The 25383-nt window shown below is 37.6% G+C and overlaps 1 protein-coding gene across 14 annotated transcripts in view; it reads right to left on the bottom strand.

Annotated features, from left to right (window-relative positions):
• Positions 1–25383, bottom strand: part of PCDH15 (protocadherin related 15) — an 874382-nt gene that overhangs the window by 217508 nt on the left and 631491 nt on the right. For all 14 annotated transcript variants that reach the window (XM_068961317.1, XM_068961319.1, XM_068961315.1 and 11 more), the window contains one exon: positions 15923–16039. In XM_068961317.1, the coding sequence (XP_068817418.1) occupies positions 15923–16039 (117 nt within the window). The remainder of the gene's footprint in view (positions 1–15922; positions 16040–25383) is intronic.

Below are 25383 nucleotides of genomic sequence, written 5' to 3'. Positions count from 1 at the left end.
CTACCTCCTTTTTTCTGTCAAAATCAACCAGTGTAAGTGTCTTAACTAGACTGCTGTGGTATCATTGCTCAGTAATATGCACTATTTTCTGCTCCATTGACTTTAGGCTTGGCATGTGACTTGCATTGGTCAGTGGAATGTGAGCTACTGTGATACATAACAAGAAGCTTTACATGTGACCAGGAGCTTTGGTAAGTTCTCTTGTGGTCCTGTCCCTCACTGTGTGAAGAGCAGACATGCGTAGTCATGGATCCCTGAAGAAGGAGGTATGTCATGTTGAATTGACATGAGTCCAACACAATCATCAGCCCAAAGTCAAGGCCAGACAGCCAATCCCTAAGTGTATCAAAACCCATGAATAAAATCATAATTTTTAATGGTGAACTAGTGATATTTTAGTATTGTTAACTGTGTATATTTTGATAGGAAAACCTAACTGATGCTACTGTGTGCATTTTTGTCTTCTTTTTTTTTTTTTAAACTGTATCACCAGCAGTGCAGGAGACACAGGAGATGAAGTTTTGATTCCTAGGTTGTAAAGATCATCTGTTAGAGGAGGGAAGGGCAACTCACTCCAATATTCTTCAATATTCCTGCCTCAAAAATCCCATGAACAGAGGAGCTTGGTGGGCTACAGTCCATGGGGTTGCAAAGAGTAGGACATGACTAATAGTATCAGCATCAGCATTATTTTCTTTGAGTATTAGGCTTTTACATTCCAATCTTGTTATATGTTCATAAAATCCTGTCATGCTAGAAGTTCACAGGATAATTCCCAATGTTATGTACAAATCTAAAAAAAATTGAAATCAGAATCTTGAAAAGATATTTCCACTACCATGTTCATTGCAGCATTATTCTCAATACCTAAGAAAAGAAAATAACTTAACTGTCCATCAGTGGATGAGTGGATAAAGAAAAAGTGGCACACACATTAATGGAACATGAGTCAGCCTTAAAAAAGAATAAAGCTCTGCAATTTGTGACAACATGGGTGAACCGTCACAATATTCCTCTAAGATAAATAAACCAGTCACAGAATGATCAATATTCCATGATTCCACCTAGATGAGATATTCAAAATAGTTAAGCTGGGAAAAGCAAAAAACAGCATTATGGTTACTTGGGGGAAGGGAGGAGTGAAGAGTTGCTGTTCAAAGTTGCTGTTCAAAGTCTCAGCTACATTATTTTTTTCTCATTTTATAAATGTAAAAACTAGGAGACAGAGTGACTAAGCAAATTGTTCAGGGCCATAAGAACAGTCAGTAGCTTCAGAAGTTGAAACCAACCAGAGGGTACTTCCTGCAGAATCCTTAATATTGAAGCCATGTAAATCTTTCTTGGACTATGTATATAAGTTTTCAGATTGAAAATAGCTATCATATATCAGAAACAATCAATATAGAGAAAGGAATATCTAAATATATACTAATAAAACATTTAAGCTCTGGAATTGAGTCTCATAAAGAGAAACAAAAATCCTTTAAAATATTTAAAAATTTAATATAGCCACACACTGCTAAATGTTAGAAACCAGAAAATATTAGAAAAGACTACGTATGGTTTTTGTTGCTTCTCAGTCACTCAGTTGTGTCCAACTCTTTGTGACCCCATGGACTGCAGCATGCCAGGCTTCCCTGTCCTTCCACAATTCCCAGAGTTTGCTTAAACTCATGTCCATTGAGTTGGTGATGCAATCTAACCATCTTGTCCTCTGTCGTCCCCTTCTTCTTCTGCTTTCAATCTTTCCCAGCATCAGGGTCTTTTCCAAAGAGTCAGTTCTTTGCACCATGTGGCCAAAGCATTGGAGCTTTGGCTTCAGCATCAGTCCTTCCAATGAATATTCAGGGTTGATTTCCTTTAGGATTGACAGGTTTGATATCCTTGTAGTTCAAGGGACTCTCAAGAGTATTCTCCAACACTACAGTTGTAAAGCATTGATTTTTTGATGTGAAGACTTCTTTATGGTCCAACTCTCACATCTATGGGGTCACAGAGTTGGACATGGCTGAGTGACTTTCACTCACTCCCTCACTCATATCCATACATGACTACAGGAAAAAAAAAAAAACATAACTTTGACTATACAGAACTTTGTTGGCAAAGTAATGACTCTTCTTTTTAATATGCTGCCTAGGTTTATCATAGCGTTTCTTCTAAGGAGCTAGTGTCTTTTAATTTTGAGCCCCAAATTCTAATAATTTGTTAAGTTGTATGTTCTTTGAGGCACTAAGCACAGGCGGCTGCGACCGGTGCACTAAGCATGGCCAAGAGGAGCTACCCCACGTCCAAGGTCAGGGGCAGAAGCTGGGAGGACCCCATGCCCAAAGGGCGGTGGCCAAGAGGAGTTACCCAATATCCGAGGTGAGGGGTAGTGGCCAAGAGTGCCAGGCTGCGACGGTGCAGGAATGGCAGAGAGGAAATACCCAAGTCCAAGGTCAGGGGCTGTGGCCGACAGGAGCCACCCCATGCCTGAGGCCAGGAGCAGGAGCCGGAAGGAGTCACCCCGCACCCAAAACAAGGGGTGGTGGCCAGAAGGAACAACCCCAAGTCCAAGGAGCCGTGACTGTGCAGCCACAAGAGGGCCTAGAGGAGCTATCCCACGTTGAAGGTCAGGAAGGGCGGTGGTGAGGAGATACCCCTCGTCCAAGGTAAGGAGCAATGGCTGTGCTTTGCTGGAGCAGCCGTGAAGAGATACACCACGCCCAAGGTAAGAGAAACCCAAGTAAGATGGTAAGTGTTGCAAGACGGCATCAAAAGGCAGACACACTGAAACCATACTCACAGAAAACTCGTCAACCTAATCACACTAGAACCACAGCCTTGTCTAACTCAATGAAACTAAGCCATGCCCGCAGGGCAATCCAAGATGGGTGGGTCATGGTGGAGAGGTCTGACAGAATGTGGTCCACTGGAGAAGGGAATGGCAAACCACTCTAGTATTCTTGCCTTGAGAACCCCATGAACAGTATGAAAAGGCAAAATGATAGGATACTGAAAGAGGAACTCCCCAGGTCAGTAGGTGCCCAACATACTACTGGAGATCAGTGGAGAAATAACTCCAGAAAGAATGAAGGGATGGAGCCAAAGCAAAAACAATACCCAGATGTGGATGTGATTGGTGATAGAAGCAAGGTCCGATGCTGTAAAGAGCAATATTGCATAGGAACCTGGAATGTGAGGTCCATGAATCAAGGCAAATTGAAAGTAGTCAAACAAGAGATGGCAAGAGTGAACGTCTACATTCTAGGAATCAGCGAACTAAAATGGACTGGAATGGGTGAATTTAACTCAGATGACCATCATATCTACTACTGAGGGCAGGAATCCCTTAGAAGTAATGGAGTATCAATCATGGTCAACAAAAGAGTACGAAATGCAGTACTTGGATGCAATCGCAAAAACGACAGAATGATCTCTGTTTGTTTCCAAGGCAAACCATTCAATATTACAGTAATCCAAGTCTATGGCCCAAACAGTAACACTGAAGAAGCTGAAGTTGAACAATTTTATGAAGACCTGCAAGACCTTTTGGAACTAACACCCAAAAAAAGATGTCCTTTTCATTATGGGGGACTGGAATGCAAAAGTAGGAAGTCAAGAAACACCTGGAGTAACAGGCAAATTTGGCCTTGGAACACGGAATGAAGCAGGGCAAAGACTAATAGAGTTTTGCCAAGAAAATGCACTGGTCATAGCAAACACCCTCTTCCAACCACACAAGAGAAGACTCTACACATGGACATCACCAGATGGTCAACACCGAAACCTGATTGATTATATTCTTTGGAGCCAAAGATGGAGAAGCTCTATATTGTCAACAAAAACAAGACCAGGAGCAGACTGTGGCTCAGATCATGAACCCCTTATTACCAAATTCAGACTCAAATTGAAGAAAGTAGGGAAAACCACTAGACCATTCAGGTATGACCTACATCAAATCCCTTATTATTATATAGTGGAAGTGAAGGTAGATTTAAGGGACTATCTCGGATAGATAGAGTGCCTGATGAACTATGGAATGAGGTTCGTGACATTGTACAGGAGACAGGGATCAAGACCATCCCCATGGAAAAGAAATGCAAAAAAGGCAAAATGGCTGTCTGGGGAGGCCTTACAAATAGCTGTGAAAAGAAGAGAGGTGAAAAGCAAAGGAGAAAAGGAAATATATTAGCATCTGAATACAGAATTCCAAAGAATAGCAAGACGGGATAAAAAAGCCTTCTTCAGCGATCAGTGCAAAGAAATAGAGGAAAACAACAGAATGGGAAAGACTAGAGATATGTTCAAGAAAACTAGAGATACCAAGGGAACATTTCATGCAAAGATGGGCTCGATAAAGGACAGAAATGGTATGGACCTAACAGAAGCAGAAGATGTTAAGAAGAGGTGGCAAGAATACACAGAAGAACTGTACAAAAAAGATCTTCACAATCCAGATAATCACGATGGTGTGATCACTCATCTAGAGCCAGACATCCTGGAATGTGAAGTCTAGTGGGCCTTAGAAAGCATCACTATGAACAAAGCTATTGGAGGTGATGGAATTCCAGTTGAGCTGTTTCAAAGCCTGAAAGATGATGCTGTGAGAGTGCTACACTCAATATGGCAGCAAATTTGGAAAACTCAGCAGTGGCCACAGGACTGGAAAAGGTCAGTTTTCATTCCAATTCCAAAGAAAGGCAATGCCAAAGAATGCTCAAACTACCTCACAATTGCACTCATCTCACATGCTAGTAAAGTAATGCTCAAAATTCTCCAAGCCAGGCTTCAGTAATACCTGAATTGTGAACTTCCTGATGTTCAAGCTGGTTTTAGAAAAGGCAGAGGAACCAGAGATCAAACTGCCAACACACACCGGATCATGGAAAAAGCAAGAGACTTCCAGAAAAACTTCTATTTCTGCTTTATTGACTATGCCAAAGCCTTTGACTGTGTGGATCACGATAAACTGTGGAAAATTCTGAAAGAGATGGGAATACCAGACCACTTGACCTGCCTCTTGAGAAATCTGTATACAGGTCAGGAAGCAACAGTTCGAACTGGACATGGAACAACAGACTGGTTCCAAATAGGAAAAGGAGTACGTCAAGACTGTATATTGTCACCCCGCTTATTTAACTTCTATGCAGAGTGCATCATGAGAAACGCCTGACTGGAAGAAACACAAGCTGGAATCAAGATTGCTGGGAGAAATATCAATAACCTCAGATATGCAGATGACACCACCCTTATGGCAGAAAGTGAAGAGGAACTAAAAAGCCTCCTGATTAAAGTGAAAGAGGAGAATGAAATAGTTGGCTTAAAGCTCAACATTCTTAAAACGAAGATCATGGCATCCGGTCCCATCACTTCATGGGAAATTGATGGGGAAACAGTGGAAACAATGTCAGACTTTTCTTTTTGGGCTCCAAAATCAGTGCAGATGGTAACTGCAGCCATGAAATTAATAGACGCTTACTCCTTGTAAGAAAAGTTATGACCAACCTAGATAGCATATTCAAAAGCAGAGACATTACTTTGCCGACTAAGGTCCATCTAGTCAAGGCTATGGTTTTTCCTGTGGTCATGTTTGGATGTGAGAGTTGGACTATGAAGAAGACTGAGTACCGAAGAATTGATGGTTTTGAACCGTGGTGTTCGAGAAGACTCTTGAGAGTCCCTTGGACTGCAAGGAGATCCAACCAGTCCATTCTGAAGGAGATCAGCCCTGGGATTCTTTGGAAGGAATGATGCTAAGGCTGAAACTCCAGTACTTTGGCCATCTCATGAGAAGAGTTGACTCATGGGAAAAACTCTGATGCTGGGATGATTGGGGGCAGGAAGAGAAGGGGACGACCGAGGATGAGATGGCTGGATGGCATCACTGACTCGATGGACGTGAGTCTGTGAACTCGGGGAGTTGGTGATGGACAGGGAGGCCTGGCTTGCTGTGATTCATGGGGTCGCAAAGTCAGACATGACTGAGCAACTGAACTGAACTGATGTACTTTAAATTATCAAAATAATTTTATATCTAGAAAAACTCACATAACATATATCTTTCTAAAAAGCTAAAGATATATATGAGTAAACCAAGAGATGCAACAAAATGAAGAACTTAAAAATAGGTAAGTTGAATATAAAAAATTAGCATATATCATATATAGGGTTAAATACATAAATATGTATAAATATTTATAAGTATGTCCAATAACTGTACCATAAATTCCATAGATTATTTCCATGGAGAGTGCACATAAGTAATTCAAAGAAAAATATAAAAATAAACTATAAAAACTATAAAACTATATAACTATAAAAATATTAGAAATAAACTATAAAAATAAACTTTTGATAGTCTCAGAAACAAATTGAAAAAATATCACACTCCAAATTAACTCAAGCACATGAAAATTAAGATGGCTAACAAACACATGAAAAGATGCTCAACATCACTCATTATCAGAGAAATGCAAATCAAAACCACAATGAGGTACCACTTCACACCAGTCAGAATGGCTGCGATCCAAAAATCTGCAAGCAATAAATGCTGGAGAGGGTGTGGAAAAAAGGGAACCCTCCTACACTGTTGGTGGGAATGCAAACTAGTCCAGCCACTATGGAGAACAGTGTGGAGATTCCTTAAAAAATTGCAAATAGAACTACCTTATGACCCAGCAATCCCACTGCTGGGCATACACACCGAGGAAACCAGAATTGAAAGAGACACATGTACCCCAATGTTCATCGCAGCACTGTTTATGATAGCCAGGACATGGAAACAACCTAGATGTCCATCAGCAGATGAATGGATAAGAAAGCTGTGATACATATACACAATGGAGTATTACTCAGCCATTAAAAAGAATTCATTTGAGTCAGTTCTGATGAGATGGATGAAACTGGAGCCAATTATACAGAGTGAAGTAAGCCAGAAAGAAAAACACCAATATAGTATACTAACACATATATATGGAATTTAGAAAGATGGCAATGACGACCCTGTATGCAAGACAGGAAAAAAGACACAGCTGTGTATAACGGACTTTTGGACTCAGAGGGAGAGGGAGAGGGTGGGATGATTTGGGAGAATGGCATTCTATCATGTATACTATCATGTAAGAATCGAATCGCCAGTCTATGTCTGATGGAGGATACAGCATGGTTGGGGCTGGTGCATGGGGATGACCCACAGAGATGTTATGGGGAGGGAGGAGGGAGGGGGTTTCATGTTTGGGAACACATGGAAGAATTAAAGATTTTAAAATTTAAAAAAAATAAAAAATAAATTAATTAATTAATTTTAAAAAATAATAATAAAAAAATAAAATGTGAGCAAGTTATAGGAGAGGCCAATTTCCCATGAAGGTTACTCATTTGTTTCTAATCAAAAGATCTATGGTCCTTCACTTAGCTTGACTGCATTTTCTTTGCCCTGTCTGAAAAATAAAAACAAAAAAACAAACAAACCAAAAAAAAAAAAAAAAAACCTCTTTACCATTTAATTTCCTTTTCTGCATTGTAAATTTCTTCTTTTCATTGGCACTACATCACTGGCAGATTTCTCTTTTACCCTCTTATTTTTTGTGTGTTTTTTTCCCCCCTCTGACTCCACACTTCAGCTCCTAACCCATCCTCAAAAGGGTAGGAATAAAATCTGATGATTTATTTCCAAGTTTCTCTTTCATGGGATTAAGCTTTGTCTCTTGAAACACCTTATTTACTCTCACAGTAAATAAATAAATAAACTCCGCTTCTATTTAGGTGTCTCCTCTTCCATAATTTTTTCCTGGTGCTTGTACTTCCTTGTTTTCTATCTGTTCCATTCTGGCATCAGATCAAAGCAGCTGTAGCAACCTGGTATCTGCCTCAGGACTCTTCATGGTTTTGTTCACCTGTGCAAAGAATTCTTGGCCCTGTCCTGCATCTGCCTCCAGCCTCTTCTTAGCACTAGGTGCTGTGCTTTCTTTAGCTTGATGAACCTATAATTCTGGAAAAATGAGGAGCCTCCTGTTAGCCCTGGCACTATGATTCTTGGGTGAGTAATAGTACCCACTACACCACTACTGGTGAGCAGGACCCCTTCACTAGCCATGTCCTGACTTAGTCCTTTCAGCTTCCTTGCTCAAGAAAGGAAATCAGACAATTTCTATCTGTAGATGACTGGATTTAGATATCTTGAAATTATTTCAAATCACTTTAATCTGTCCTAGTTTGATCTCATTGTTTTTCACCTTAAATAGCTTTCTTTTCTATCTGCCTCATTTATATGGACTAACATAACGAATATCTTTATCACTCCAGCTAAAAACTCTTGATTCACTTTTCATTGCGTTTTTATTCTGTCTGTGATCTTCAACCTCCTGCCCAATCAGCATTAATTCTTTCATTTCAATGACTTTTAAACATTTCTATTTTCTCAATTTCCATTGTCCACCTTGTTTTTTTAATAATGAAATGAAAGAAATAGTTGCTAATTTATCTCCTGGCTTTCATTTATTATCTTATCTAATGAATACTACATAACACAGGGAATAAATTGTTTTAATATGTAGCTTTGCTTTCTCATTACCCTGTTTGTAAGTCTTCTTAGTAAGTTTCCATTTTCTATATAACAAAATGAGTTTTGTAAAACCAAATCTATTTCCCATCTACAAATGAGTCTCTAAGATGGCCCTAACATGTTATTTTAAATAACTAATATTTATTGAATCAGACATAGTTCAAATCATGTTACACAAATTCATGAACACATGAAAAATATTTTTAACTCTAACTTTTGGATCCATTTCCTCTGCCAGTTTCTACTACCATCACTTAAATGAATCTCCTATATATTTAAAAAGTTGAGTTCCAGTTCAAAGCAGGCTCAGACCATACCGGGTCACATTCACCTTCCTGTTTCTGGCATTTATTTTACATACTGTTGTTAGGGGAAGCACACTGACTGAAACCACCCATCCTGGCCAGGCACCATAGTAACAGATCATTTGCATGAGCTGTTTTATGACAGGTGGTCCTGGTAAGGAACATGGAACTAATAAGCCACCACCAACAGGAAGAGTTCAGCAAAGGTCAAAAGGAGACACCACATGTCCTACCACCTCCCAGAATCATTGCTGGCATCCATCTAGGCTGAACAAGGTATGCATCACCTGGAAGGACTCAGAGTCAGGATGATTGGTTAAAGACAACCCAGAAACTAACCCCATCACCGTAAAACCAGAGACTGCGAGCCACAATGGCAAAGCTGTTCTCTGGGCTCCCTTACCCTACTGCTCTCGACCTCAGGTGCCCTTTCCCAGTGAATATCTTGCTTTGTCAGTACATGTATCTCCTCGGACAATTCATTTCTGAGTGTTAGACAAGAGCTCTTGTCATATTCTTATTTGTTAAGTCAACCATAAACATTCTCTCATTGATCAGACGATTCAGCAGCACTATGAAGTATCTGTGTTGTGCCAGGCACATGTTTGACTGCAGGCCTACTGCTCATACACTCAAGGATATGGAGGAATTGTAAAGTAGGTAATGAAGGGAAATTAAAAGCAGAATGGCTTTAAGGGTATTAAAGACAAAAATCCAGATTATAAGGAGTCAAGGTACTCTTTCAGAGCATCTCTCCTCATTTCCTCTGGCAAGTACTTCAGAGTAAAACACATTATTTAAGTTATAGGGGAGACCTATGTGAGCCCCAGAGAACTTGGTGTGTGTGTGTGTGTGTACGTGTGTGCATGCACGCGTGCACACACACGCACACGCACGCTTAGTCATTTCCAACTCTGTGAACCCATAGACTGTAGCCTGCCAGACTTCTCTGTCCATGGAATTTTCCAAGCAAGAATACTGGAATGGGTTGCCGTTTCCTACTCCAGGAGATCATGAGAGCTTGATATACTTCACTCAATTCCCTTGGCAACCTCCTTTGTTGCAGTGTATTGGGATCCTAATCCCGAGGTTTATTCTCACCAAAAAAAAAAAAAAAAAAAAAAGATGACACTTTTGTACAGGCTAAAAAACCCTTAATTTTACAGATATTATTACTTATAACAAAACAAAAATGTCCTGTTAGCCCTTGTATGCATGGCAGTTTCTTAATTAGAAGAAAACTATTTGTAATCAAAGCAGTTAAATCTAATATTGACCTCAAGTAAAGTTAAGAATATAATTGTTCTTGAAACTAAAATGCACAAGGCAGAAGAAAATGACAGTCTTAACACACTTAGATAAGTCTTTTCTAGACATTAATGGATATGCAGATGATACCACTCTATTGAGAAATCAAGGAAGAACTAAAGAGCCTTTTGATGAGGGTGAAAGAGGAAAATGAAAATGCTGGATTAAAACACAACATTAAAAAAATAAGATCACGGCAACCCATCCCATCACTTCATGACAAATAGATGGGGGAAAAAATGGAAACAGTGGCAGATTTTATTTTCTTGGGCTCCAAAATCACTGTGGATGGTGACTATAGCCACAAAATTAAAAGATGCTTCCTCCTTGGAAGAAAAGCTATAATAGTATTAAACCTAGACAGTATTAAAAAAACAGAGACATCATTTTGCAAAGTCTATGTAGTCAAAGCTTTGGTTTTTCCTGTAGTCTTGTACTGATGGAGAGTTGGACCATAAAGAAGGCTGAGTGCTGAAGAATTGATGCTTTTGGACTGTGGTGCTGGAGAAGACTCTTGAGAGTCCCTTGGACTGCAAAGAGATCAAATCAATCAATCCTAAAGGAAATCAACCCTGAATATGCATTGGAAGGACTGATGCTGAAGCTCTGATAGTTTGGTCACCTGATGCAAAGAGCCAACTCATTGAAAAAGATTCTGATGCTGGAAAATATTGAAGGCAGGAGGAGAAGGGGGCAACAGAGGACGAGATGGTTGGATGACATCATTGACTCAATGGACAGGAGTTTGCGTAAGCTCCAAGAGATAGTGAAGGACAAGGAAGCCTGGCATGCTGCAGTCTATGTGGTCACAAAGCATCAGACAAAACAGTGACTGAAGAACAACAGCAAGACTTTAATCATTTATAAACGGTCTCATAAACCTTTGCCTTTGTATTCATTTACAGCTTAAAATCTAATTATAACCCATTGTTATTCTAAAGATCAAGTCCCAACTGTTTCATTGTATGAGTTTTTTTCTAATTAAGTATGTGAGACAAAAGGGACTCAGGCTAGGCTACCTCATCTCAGTTTTCACAAGCTGACATGCATTGTGAAAATAGTTCTTGATTATGTCCCTTACAGCTTTGCTGTGAGGGAAAAAATCCCACTGAGCTGTGTACTTTCCCCTGACATGCTCCAGGGTCAGCAAGTGTGGTTAGTAAGCACTGATCTTTAAAACCAGAGTTTCCACTACATTGCTAGCAATAATCTAAATCAATAGAGCAAAACAACACAAACCAGTATGTGGTGAGTGATGACAAACAGATCTGTAGAGATATACATGGAAAATGAAACAGAATAGCCATATTATCTGGTGATAAAAATACAATCTTATAACACTCCTAGCCTTGAATAGTTTTAACTATTGCACACAAAACCAGCAAGCAGCAAATCATGGATAAAGACAGTTGCTGTTTTCATTTTACTGTTTGCTCTCTGCTAATAGATTGCACAGAATGATTATGTGGAGGGTTAAGCATTTGGAAAAGATCACAATTACCTGGCATTATTTGGTGACATGATGACATTCTAAGTCACACATCATAGAAAAGAAAAACTGACCTGACCATCTTTTTTACTCTCTAGAGATCAACGAAAGTGTCCACAAATGATTGAAAAGGATGTTAAAGTCACCTGTGAAATCACTTTAAAAATAATTTCTCAGGTAGTTTGTCTGAACTCTGAAAGGATAATATAGCTAGCAAAATCTCAGCAGAAGGGAAAATTTTGCCTCACAGATGCAATTATTATCCATTTATACAAATACCTTCTGAAAAAAAAAAAAAGTGAAGTGAAAACACTCACTGATTAAAGCCAGTTACTATTGAGAACTACAAGATTGCTTTTCATGAATCATATTAACTTTATAAATTGATGTCAAACCTAAAAAAGAAGTCTTCAATATATAAATATTTTTCACATGACTATATGCAAATAAGAAAGTTTGTCAAAATTGCTACTATTAAACATGATCCAAAATACTGTTTTACTTTAAACAAGAATGCTATAAATTCCTCAGATTTAAAAGGAAAGAATTGGCACAACAATGAGAAGATGCTCCTCATGGGTTCCTCATAACTTCTTGGAAATGAACAAAATGTATTTATTCATATTTTTCTGTGTCCACTTGCTAATGAAGGACACTATACTGTGAGACATTTACCCTGCCCACAAAGAGAACTTCTGTATCATGTGTTTTGGTCCACAGTTTTGGAAAGGATAAAAATATGCAAATAGAAAGTACACTTGGAGTTTTGTCTTGTGACAGTTCAGAATGAGAAGTCTCTGGTGAGCAGAAAGAAAAGGTTAGCAATTTTTAATATCCAAAATGATCAGTCATTCACCATACACGTCTCTGGTGAACTACATAATGTCAATGCTGTCACAAAAGCAAGACAGAAAATAAAAGTCCTAACAATTTTAATTCAAGGGAAAAAAAAAATCCTAGAAGAATTTTTTCCTCTCTAGTCACTTTAGGCTTGCACAACATGCATTTTATAATTTTTAATTTATATTCAACAGCAATGCTCTGTCTGGCTTCAAGATCTTACCCATTTCTCCATCTGATACTTCAAAAGGTTTTACAGTTGCTATTTTCTAGTTTAAAATGGGTGATGCTCATTTCATTCACGAGAAACACGATGCCTTGCCAACCTCTAGAGATGCGAATTATCATTGCAGAATTGTAACAATATCTACTTATATGAGAGGGCAGAAGCAGCACTAAGCATTATATTTGCTTTTCTTCACTTAATTCTCACAGACCTCAAATGGCCATACTTGGGCCTGGAGACAATAAGAAATTTGTCCAAGTTCACAAATAACTAAATTTCTGAAGATCTGGCACATTTTGTCAATTCTGAATAGCATAGAAATAACTGATTATTTATTCAACAAATGTTTCTACTAAGTACCAAACATGGTTAACTGCGGGAAAAAAACAAATTGGATTAAGTTTTGATTCTTGCCCTCAAGGACCTTACCTTCTTATTTGGAAGAGAGATCATTAAATAAACATAGTGTTACCTATAGCTACTCACAGCCCTAAGTAGTGAAACTGACTTAAGAGCCCAGATAGATATGAAACTGAAACTATCTTCTTTTAATGAATAAATATTTATAACACTAACAGAATAGAAATGCTTGGCAAGCCCATCCAAAAAATATTTATTCTGTATTTATGGCACTGATATAAAATAATAAAAGTGAAAATCAATCATAGCATTTTGAAAGTTCTATAATTTACATTGCTATTTTCTAAAAAATTTCATGGAATTAGCTTTTATTTCAGATTGTTGTACGTACAGCCAAATTGTAACTATGCTAATTTAAGGGACACCATTTGTAGCAATGATGGAAAATTCAATGCTGAATACTAGTTATGCCAATAGCTGAAAGTGTTTCAAGGATCAAAACTCAATCTCATAATATATTTGCTAACTGAAAGACACATGCTCAGTATTCCAGTTGGATGACTGGCATCCATCTTTCATCTACTGAAAAGATAGCATTAGATATTAGAAGTTAAAAAAAAAATACTATTGGGAATACAAGCCTATGAGCTTCTTTAATATGGCAATTGAGTCTGGTAAATTTCCATAAACAGGTTTTAGGAAGTGAAAAGGAGAACTTCTCTCTATGTAAATACTTTATATAAGTAATATGACTTATTTAGAAAACAGACAACAGAACAAGACAGCTTCTTTCACATCACCACAGTGACTGAAAGTCACTGCAAGGTCACAAGTGACAAAAGTGAAGTAGGGATTTTGCCACCAACAATAAGACTGTCCCACATAGGTGAGCAGCAGGCCTACTATTAGAATCTCATCATTAATGTCAGGAAACTTAACACTGTCTTAAATTCTGTGCTAATGAACATTTCTTAGAAATATGAGTATTTTAAGATGCTGTATTTGCTTATGAGAGGGTTCAGGGCACTTTGTCCAAAATATGTCACTTGGGCATGTTGATTATTTTGAATTAAAGTTACTTAAGAGATAGTCAGTGTAAGAAGGACACGTCTACTGTTTTGTCTCCTGGAAAGCAGAACATAAATCTTCCGTGTGAAAGGTATCCTCTCTATACCAAGAGAATGTGAAAACCTTACTGCCAGATACAGGGAATTCAAGGACGACAAGGCCATGTAAGCAAATCTCATTACTTCCTTACTAAATGACTACACCAAGCCCAAACCCATCATTTTGTCAGTTCTTCACAGATGTATTAGTACTTGGTCTAAAAAATAAAAGCTGCCTGCTCTAGTCACTTCTTCAAGCATTATATTTTTATGAGCTCCTATATGTACAAATTTATATTTGTTTTCCTCTTGCTAATCTATCTTATGCCAATTTAATTATTAGATCAGCCAGAAAACTTAGAAGGGAAGTAAGGAAAATTCTTCCTCCCCTATATTTACATAGTGCTTTATAGTTTCTATGTGCAGTTCGGTTTTCCCTATGAGACTGTCAGTTTCTGGACAGCAAAACCTGGTTAGCACAGTGATCACTATGGAGCTGGTGCTCAAAACACATATCTTGAATTGAATTGAACTGTATTCCTAATTTTAAAATATTTTGTACCTCTGACAGTTTACTTAAACCACAATTTCACATTCACCATCTCTATTGTTGTGTTCAAGGCTCTGAAGTTTTGCCTATCATATTTCCCAAGATTCAATAAATCAATTTCAAGGACATTTTAATACATTTGAGAAAAGGGACTTCTGAGTGAAAGGTCATTGCTTTCATGTTAACATTATTATTTCTTAAGACCTCACAGTTACAAAAGACTATATAGCTTGTCATAACTGAAGCTGAAAAATGTTATGACTGCTATTCATATTTTATTAAATAAATAGCATTACATAAATACTGCTTATATTAGCAACACAAAAGAGAAATTTTAAGTCACTTATAAAATTGAGGTCTTTTTCTATTTTCTTACTTTTCTAAATTGGTTTTATTTTAATACTTTTAACATTTTTCTAGAATTTATCAGCTACTGACTTATACTACAAGTTCACCCAAGATAAAAAATTCAAATCTTCATCATCCAACTATTATGAGAACAAATAATTAATATGTAAAATACTCTCAAGTTATTTCTAGAAAGTATTTTTATACAATACTATTAGTTTTATATGTTCTCTTCAATACATTAAGAAATGATATTAAGCAAAATTTACCTCACTTCTGCTATAATTTAATTAGAAACCCTCTATCACGAAAGGCAATTTAGGACATCTATGAGAATCTGTGAATATGTTCTAAAAGCAAGACAATTTTAGTTTACCAAAATTAGCACATTCAATGTAATATTGTTATATGTTGATTTAGTGTTTGCTAATGAAATGTAAATAAGATGGAAAACACTTAAGGATAAAACTTATCTAGGCTAAACTAAACCTATGAAGTTCCAAATAAAGAAACTGAATTATACTTATTGCAAATGTAGATAATTCTTTATATATTACATATTTATCATTAGTATTAGATAAACTGACAAATACTAAATATTGAATCACAGTAAAACAAAAAATCACAGTAAAAACAAAAAATATCCTTAATTATCTAAGTTCGATAATAATCACTTGACATATGGTCTATACCTGTGTGTACAACAGGCAAGAGTGCATCAAATGTGAAAGAGTGGATAGAGTGGAACACACAGACTCATTGTGCTGTCTTGGGAACTGGGTCATTTATAAGTGTTAAAATTTTCTCCCTTTAGTTCAGAGTATTAATCCACGTCTTCAACTTACAGGTGGGTCTGCATCTTCAGCATAAACAGTCGTTATAGGTGTACCCTTGACAGCATCGGGAGCCACCATTCCTTTGTAGATTCGTTTACTAAATACCGGAGGGTAATCATTCATATCCTGTAAGACACAATGAAGAGTTTAGTGCTCTGTTTAAACCAGGTTACCTCTTCATATCACACAACCCATTTGCCACTGTCAGCCTTCCATCCTCTCAATTCCATTACCCTCACTTCAGAATGGCACCCCAGAGGAAACTACTAGAGACCCTATACAATATTAAGGAGTATGAAGCCTACCCCATTCTGTTAAGCCCATTCCACTCAAGTAAACAGCCTGTCTCACTACCCATGTGCCTCCAGAAAAAGCTTTCAGATATTATATGATGCTTGAAATTTTCTCTAAAGATGCTTCTAATGGTATGATGTAGTTCTGAACTTTTAAGAGTAGGAACACATTTCATTAAAAATATCCTTCTATGAGACAGGTGTAGAAGATGGCATACACACACACACACACACACACACATATATGTATATCTATTATTTTGTTGTTGCTTTTAAAGAAAGCTCTTTAATATTTCCATTGCAATTGCAAATTCTTTATATATTTAGCATAATAGGATAACTAGAGCATTTCAAATGCAAATTGTGAGATATCCTTTGATGCCATTTTACATTTTTACAAACATAAAATGATTAAAAGATGTTTTCCCTATAGCACACTACAATAATGACACATAGGATTAGATGTTCTTAGTCAGAAATCATGTTAATTTATTTAAAGATTTTTTTCAAAGTGATTTATATGTATCTTTTTAATTTTCACAATTCAGTGATATGAGTTATTCATGTTTATTCACTAGGTGATATTTATGAGGTTCCCCCCATTTTTGTGACCCAATGCTAGGCACTGGAGATACTGAAGTGACTCAAAAAAAAAAAAATGTTCTTGAATTTGTCACTTAACTACCATTTGGCAGGTAAAGTTACTGATTCTGAAGATAACATAGTGACATCTGCCAAGCTAATCTACTGGTTTGGCAAAGCCACAAATTAATCTGGTCTCTTGAGAGCCAGGTGATTTTTTTTTCTCAAAAATTTAATATTTTATGGAGAATTGCAAATCCTTTTTTCTTAAAAATAATGATTATTAACCTGGAGGATTGATCTTTCTCAGATTTACTTTAAAAAAAATGATTATACCCTGCATTGTCTTGGATACTCTGACTCAAACATGATTGAGCTCAAAACTAAATGTGTTAGTTATTTTATTCCCCAGGCCATCCTTTTCTCACTTGATTATTCTACACAGTCTTTGGCATTTGTTCTGACACAAATTTTTTTTTTGCATCATGTAAGCTGGAAATATACAAATTAGCTGATTATAAACACCCTTTTTGGCAAAGAGGTCAGGACAACTGGATCATAAACAACTGCAATCAAATTGAGCTTGCCTTTCACAGTAGAGCTAACATCTGAGTTGTATATCTGAAAAACCCTGCAGACTCTTATAAAAGTTGGAGATGTTGAACTGTAAGCAAAACAGAAATTCTCAAAAAGTACATCATTTCCCTGTTTTGACATGCAGTATTCACAGCCTCTACAATGAAGAAGACTTCCCTTATATATGATGAGCTTTAGAATCTGAACAAGTAAATAAACCTAGGAAGCACTTGTTCTCCATAATGAGGACAGCGAAAGGTATTGATCTTCAGGTTCCAGGCACGGGGTAAATAAAACTTTTGCATGCACATTTCCTCCTGCTCTTTTCAAGAGTGCTAACTGTTTTAATGAGTGAATCTTGAAACCAAAGGGGTGGAACTCCTCTTGTGCCCCCTAAATCATAGTTTCTGAAGGTTAGAAAAGGAATCCAACTTTGTGATTTTTCTGTACATGAGTTTTCCAAATCACATAAAGTCAGTACATTCCTATGAATTTTCTTCTCCTTTATTCTCCAAGGGGATATTAAAAATCTTAATGTTACAGGCATGTTTTGGATTAATTTGACTATTACAGGGGGAAAATATGCTTTTTCTTAATTATGTCAATACAGCTGCTAACAGTGCTGAATACAGTAACATCTTTTTCTTTTTTGTTGTCTTGGAAAATAGTCCCCAGGTCACTCACCTCCTAACTGAACACACAGTGGACATTTCTATAATCTGGCTTCATAAACTGATTATACAGAAACCTAAGTTTGTAAATTGGTATCCCTCCTTTAGTCTGCTTGTCATTGACAGAAAGGAGAATAAATCAATGCTGTCACTGTAGCTGTATATCTTTTTTCTGGAACACTGTACATATTTTGAGGTTACAATCCTTCACCATAGCTAAATTGTGTAGCCAGTGCACACAGTTCTTGCACAATCCATTATTTCAGATGAGAGAATTTATTGGAATGCACAATACCAAATAGAATAATCAATAGTTTATTATGTTTATGCTCCAGGGATGTTTGAAGAAAAAGGTATATAAATCTGCCTTTGTGCAAATGCTCTGCTACTGCTGTTGCTAAGTCGCTTCAGTCGTGTCCGACTCTGTGCGACCCCATAGACGGCAGCCCACCAGGCTCCCTCATCCCTGGGATTCTCCGGGCAAGAACACTGGAGTGGGTTGCCATTTCCTTCTCCAATGTATGAAAGTGAGAAGTGAAAGTGAAGTCTCTCAGTCGTGTATGGCAAATGCTCTACTATGCAGCAAACTAAGGATAAGCTCCGCTCTCCAAAAGCAAGCTCTTTTCTGTTGTCAGTCGTTCCACTAGAGGGCATGATTGACAAAAAGAAAATTTCCTTTTCTGTCCTCGTTAGCAATTTTATCAAGGCCTATAACAGTTTGCTTTCTGTGATTATAATTTTTGTTGTTCTGAACAAAAAATTTCTTTTCATGTTTTTAAAGAGCATTCTGAATGTTACCATGGTTCTCAGCTGGAACGAAGGCTTGATCTTCTTCGGAAAAAAAAAAAAAAATAGTCTTGTGAGTTAGCATAATTAGCTCCCATATATCAAGCAACTGAAACTGCACCTGAATGTACAGCTATCTAAGAGGAAGAAAATATGTTTATTTATTTTCCAAATTCAAGTTAAAATAATCACAGAAGCCATTTCTGCTTTGGCAGACCACAGAGTAGATTTTAAGCAATCTTTTCTAATGAGTATAACAGGAACATAGGAAATTGCTGGTGAACTTAACAAATTAATGGCAGGTTCTCTTTTTAAAAACAAGCGAGATGATATAATTTTTGATGTCTGGAATCATGGGTTAAAAATTATTCTAGAAAAGAGGCTTTGCTTTGATAGAAGAGTACTAACCAGTGATACTTCCATCAACTTTGTTAAATGGTGATAATATAGAGAATGCCAGTCCTCATCTCAAACTCTTACGCACACTCTGTAATGAGATCAGGTGGTGAGGTGGTGTGTGCCAGTGGGTGGAATGACTTCTGTTAAACTCCTCCATTACTGTCTAGCATTAGCACCAGAACCATCGGCTACCTGCCTCTGAAATCCTTTAAGGCTTATGGACCTGATGCCTCCTCTTCCTTGGCAGAGGACACAGTTGATTTTTTTCCTCTGTCTGTTACTAGTTCTCTTTCTCAGCACCAGACACACTCTCTTTGTTGTTCCTATTGCTGTTTCTTACATTATATGCCTTCTGCATTTTCCGCCGCCTTGGTTTCTTTGTTTCTTTCTGACCCCTCTCCCTTCTTCTTTGATTCTGTCACATAAGGTCTAAAAGGCCCCATCTCCAACCAAACACATCTTTCTTTTTCTATTTTGCATGGAGTTCTCTTAAACACAAATCACAAACTTATCTCAACCATTTTTGGTGAGGTTGGGAGGATGGGGATAAGAACCTGTACTGGAAGTTTCTTTATTAGCTGCCTAAAATTGTTTTGCTTTGTTTTTCTTTTTAAGTTTGACACTTTTCTAGAATCTTGGTTGATAGTATTATTCCCAATATAAGGTAATCATGGTACACTTGCCACAAGAAGCAAAGTGTACACTATAGTTCTCAGTATCACAAATATTGGTGGAACTCCCCTGTATGGCAACCCACTCCAGTACTTTTGCCTGGAAAATTCTATGGATGGAGGAGCCTGGCAGGCTACAGTCCAGGGGGCTGCAAAGAGTCAGACACTACTGAGAGACTTCACTTTCACTTTCCTCTGTATTAGGTATTAGATTCTGGAGATATGGTTACCACCAAGAAAGATAAAGTGGCTGCTGATACTGAGCTTACAATTTAGTGTGGAAAGCAAATAAATAAACATTATCAAGTGTGATGAATGCTATGAAGGAGGAAGTATAAGGATGTGATGGGAAAACATATGAAGGAGTTTAAGTTTCACATAGGATATATCTCTGTTATCTGAGCAACTGCTTCATTACTTATGCATGTTGGCAGGTAAAACAATCTTTCAACATTGATGGTTAAATTAGAAGAGACTAACACTGTGCAATGTTGACAAGCCACTAATTTAATATAAAATTCCACTCCCATCTAAATTCTCTGAACTGGAATGATAATGTAAGGGGAGGCAGTTGATAAGTTTCTTGAATTTTTTCCAAGTCATGACACTGTGGTCAATTGGGAGCTGTTGTTCAGTCGCTAAGTTGTGTCTGACTCTTTGCGACCCCATCGACTACAGCATGCCAGGCTTCCCTGTTTTTCACTATCTCCCAGAGTTAGTTCAAACTCATGTCCACTGAGTCAATGCCATCCAACCCTCTCATCCTCTGTTGTCCCCTTCTCCTCCTGCCCTCAATCTTTCCCAGCATCAGGGTCTTTTCCATCCAAGGTCTCTTTGCATATAGTGGCCAAAGTATAAGCATGTATATTCAGTATTCTTGCCTTGAGAACCCCAAGAACAGCACGAAAAGGCAAAAAGATATAACACTAAGAGATGAATTTCCTAGGTCAGTAGGTGTCCAATATGCCACTGGGGAGGACGAGAGAAATAGCTTCAGAAGGAATGAAGAGGCTGAGCCAAAGCAGAAACAACACCCAGTTGTGGATGTGTCTGGTGGTGAAAGTAAAGTTCGATGCTGTAAAGAACAATATTGCGTTGGAACCTGGAATGTTAGGTCCATGAATCAAGGTAAATTGGATGTGATCAAACAGGAGACAGTAAGAGTGAACATTGACATTTTAGGAATCAGTGAACTAAAATGGTTGGGAATGGATGAATTTGATTCAGATGACCATATGTCTACTACTGTGGGCAAGGATTCCTTAGAAGAAGTGGAGTAGCCCTCATGGTCAACAAAAATCTCCAAAATGCAGTACTTGGGTACAATCTCAAAAACGACAGAATGATCTCAGTTCAGTTCCAAGGCAAACCAGTTGGGAGAATATGTGTCTCTTCTGAGCTTGAATCTATGAGAAGATTCTAATCATACCACCCTATCTCAGACTTTCTAAAAACTGCATCATAATTGTATATGTGTATGTGTGTATGTATGGTTTATTTTTCACTGTATATCAGACATTATGCTAAGTGTGTTAAATTTACCATTTCAATTATTAGTCTAAAATGTATGTTAGCTATTATTATTATTTCTAATTTATAATAAGAAGCTGAAGCTTAGAGAAATTAAGTTGTTCATAATTATCCAGCTAATAAAAGATAGACCTAATATTTAATTCTGGTATGCCAGATCCTGAGCTTTCCTGGTGGTTCAGATGGTAAAGAATTTGCCTGCAATGCAAGAGACCCAGGTTTGATCCCCTGGGTTGGGAAGATCCCTTGGAGGAGGGGATAGCAACCCACTCCAATATTCTTGCCTGGGAAATCCCATGGACAGAGGAGAACAAAGAGTCAGAAACGACTGAGCGACTAACACTTCTTCACATTTTTCTTCTCACATCAGATTCTAAAGGCATCATTCTGATACTTAGAGGTGAGAAAAAGGGGAACTGGCAAAGTCATCGAAAAGTATATATAAAATAACTTGAGTAGGATTTTCATCAAAATTCCACACATAAAATTTTAAACATCTTTTTCCAAAAATATTTTACAGTTTTAAGAACTCTTCTAACTAGTTACTATACTTTTATCTTGGCAATCTGGCAAGCTTCTAAACATTGCATAATTTGAATCTATCTCCCTGAAGATAATTTAAAAACTTATTTATAGAGCGTTTAAAAAAAATATGGTTGTAGCAGTTTTATTTGTATATTTTAAATAACAACTTTGTCAGTATTTAACCCCACAAATAGTTGTTTTCGCTAAAATCTAATAAAGTTTTTCCTAAATTGCACTCTTTGGAAAATTACTTCTATCAGAAACTTTACAAATTAAAAGAAATGCCATGATAGATTGTGGGAAATTACATTTTATTTTCTTGATATTCACAACATACAGTAATATATTAATATTCAAGGCTCCTATACAAAGCCCTACAGTACAGAAATCTTTATTTTTATACATACTGGGGTTTCCCAAACTAATTTGTCCTTGTTAATCTTTGTATATGAGACACCCAGACACTCCTCAAGACACCATCTTGAGGGGCTAGTGCTATATAAAATAGATCATGAAAGACCATGAAGATATCAATATATTGAAGGCACAGATTATTAGTGTTTGGAGTACTATATGACTTTGGTGAATTTAAATTTTGAATATTAATATGTATTGAGGATTTCGCATATCAAGAGTGTCCTTGCCCCCAGTATGTACCAGCCAATTCATCAGGATAGAGATAGCAGCTGATAGTCACGATGGAATTGGAAAATGGTGACATTGTTTAGCAGTAACTAGTATAGACAAGGCTTATCAGCATCTGTTACCCACATTGACACATGGCAATAGCAAGCCTGGTCTCATTTGCCTTGGGAGCCAGGGAAGAATGTGATAAGCACTGAAGGGTAAAATTACTGAATTGTGTATATAAGTAAAGCATTTTCTCAGGAGTCCCAGAAATCAGTGGGTGACTTTTGGGAAGCCATGAGAGAGAGTCATAGATATATGAATTATTACTATTTAAGATACTATCTTTGTCTCTAGGCTTGTATAATTTTTGTTTCCTCTGGTTTTGTTTTTTAGTACAAATATATTATATCGTAGTTTTAGATGTGTACAATAGCAGAATAGGCAGACAGGTTAGGAAATGATCTGATTCAGCCCCATGACACACCCTCTTTGGTGTGTTCATATTCTTTAAACATGGAGGTGCATATATATTAGAAAGAATATACTGTTAAGAATCTGATAGTACAGAATACAACAGAGGGTAACATTTGAAGGTCATGGTCCTTAAAAGGGTATTTTATCCAGGCTAACCAATCTCAAGAGGAACAGTACAAGGTCATAAAAAATAATGACCAATCAGGAGGCAGGAAGAAGGATAAATTAGAAGCATGGAATTAACAGACACACACCACTGTACATAAAACAGATAAACAACAAGGATTCACTGTATAGCATAGGGACTATATTTGGTATCATAATAATCTATAATGAATTTATAAATTATAATTTAGAAAAATTGTATATATATATAATCACAACCCCAAATTAACAATACTGCAAATTAACTATGTGCTGTGCTGTGTTTAGCTGTGTCTGATTCTGACACCCTGGACTGTAGCCTGCCAGGCTTCTCTGTCCATGGAATTTTCCAGACAAGAATACTGGAGTAGGTTGCATTTCCTACTCCAGGGTAGGAAGTAAGGATTGCCCTAAGCCAGCATCTCTTGCATCTCCTTCATTGGCAGGCAGGTTCCTTGCGCCTGAGCCACCTGTCAGTCGGTTCGGTTGCTCATTCGTATCCTACTCTTTGCAACCCCATGGACTGCAGCATGCCAAGCTTCCTTGTCCACCACCATCTCCTGGAGCTTGCTCAAACTCATGTCCATTGAGTCAGTGATGTTATCCAACCATCTCATTCTCTATCGTCCCCTTCTCCTCATGCCTTCAATCTTTCCCAGCATCAGGGTCTTTTTCAGTTAGTCAGTTCTTCGCATCAGGTAGCCAAAGTACTGGAGCTTCAGCTTCAGTGTCAGTCCTTCCAATGAATATTCAGGACTGATTTCCTTTAGGGTGGACTGGTTTGATCTCCTGAAGTCCAAAGGACTCTCAAGAGTCTTCTTCAACACTACAGTTCAACGCTACAGTCAATTCTTCAGCGCTCAGTTTTCTTTATAGTCCAATTCACACATCCATACATAACTACTGGAAAAACCATAGCTTTGACTAGACAGACCTTTGTTGGAAAAGTAATTTCTCTGCTTTTTAATATGCTGTCTAGTTGGTCATAGCTTTTCTTCCAAGGAGCAAACATCTTTTAATTTCATGGCTGAAGTCACTGTCTGCAGTGATTTTGGAGCCCAAGAAATCAAAGTCTGTCAATGTTTCCATTGTTTCTACATTTATTTGCCATGAAGTGATGGGACCAGATATCATGATGTTAGTTTTTCAAATGGTGAGTTTTAAGCCAGCTTTTTCACTCTGCTCTTTCACTTTCATCAGGAGGCTTTTCAGTTCCTCTTCACTTGCTGCCATGAGGGTGGTGTCATCTGCATATCTGAGGTTATTGATATTTCTCCTGGCAATCTTGATTTCAGACTGTGCTTCATCCAACCTGGCATTTCACATGATGAACTCTACATGTAAATTAAATAAGCAGAGTGATATATACAACCTTGATGTACACCTTTCCCAGTTTTGAACCACTCTGTTGTTCCATGTCTGGTTCTAACTATTGCTTCTTAACAAGCATACAGATTTCTCAGGAGGCAGGTAAGGTGGTCTGGTATTCCCATCTCCTTAAGAATTTTCAACAATTTGTTTTGATCCACACAGTCAAAGGCTTTAGTATAGTCAATGAAGCAGAAGTAGATGTTTTCCTGGAATTCTCTTGTTTTCTCTATGATCCATGGATGTTGGCAATTTGATTTCTGGTTCCTCTGCTTTTTCTAAATCCAACTTGAACATCTGGAATTTCTCAGTTCACATACTGTTGAAGCCTGGCTTGGAGGATTTTGAGCATTACTTTGCTACTATGTGAGATGAGTGCAGTTGTGTGGTGGTTTGAACATTCTGTGGCATTGCCTTTCTTTGGGATTGGATTGAAAACTTACCTTTTCCAGTCCTGAGACCACTGCTGATTTTCCAAATTTGCTGGCATATGGAGTGCCTCGCTTTCACAGCATCACATCTTAGGATTTGAAATAGCTCAGCTGGGTTTCCATCACCTCCACTAGAATCACTATGAACAAGGTTTTGGAGCCATCTGAAGATCAGTCTATTAGACCATGCTGGTCCATTGAAGTTATCTTTTACTCAATCTCCTCACTCCAGAGCAACAGAAAGAAAGAAGTTGTAAACACTGAAATGTTCAGAGTTTCTGATTTGTTTGAATCCTGAACTACCTCCTGGTCCCTCATGTCACAGCTCTTTCGACCAAATCAAAACAAGGACTCTATTAATACTGTCACCATAGACTATCAGTGGCAATT

This window comes from Capricornis sumatraensis, chromosome 23 (assembly GCF_032405125.1).
Source record: "Capricornis sumatraensis isolate serow.1 chromosome 23, serow.2, whole genome shotgun sequence".
NCBI lineage: Eukaryota > Metazoa > Chordata > Mammalia > Artiodactyla > Bovidae > Capricornis > Capricornis sumatraensis.
This window is presented reverse-complemented; position numbering and strand designations above follow the sequence as displayed.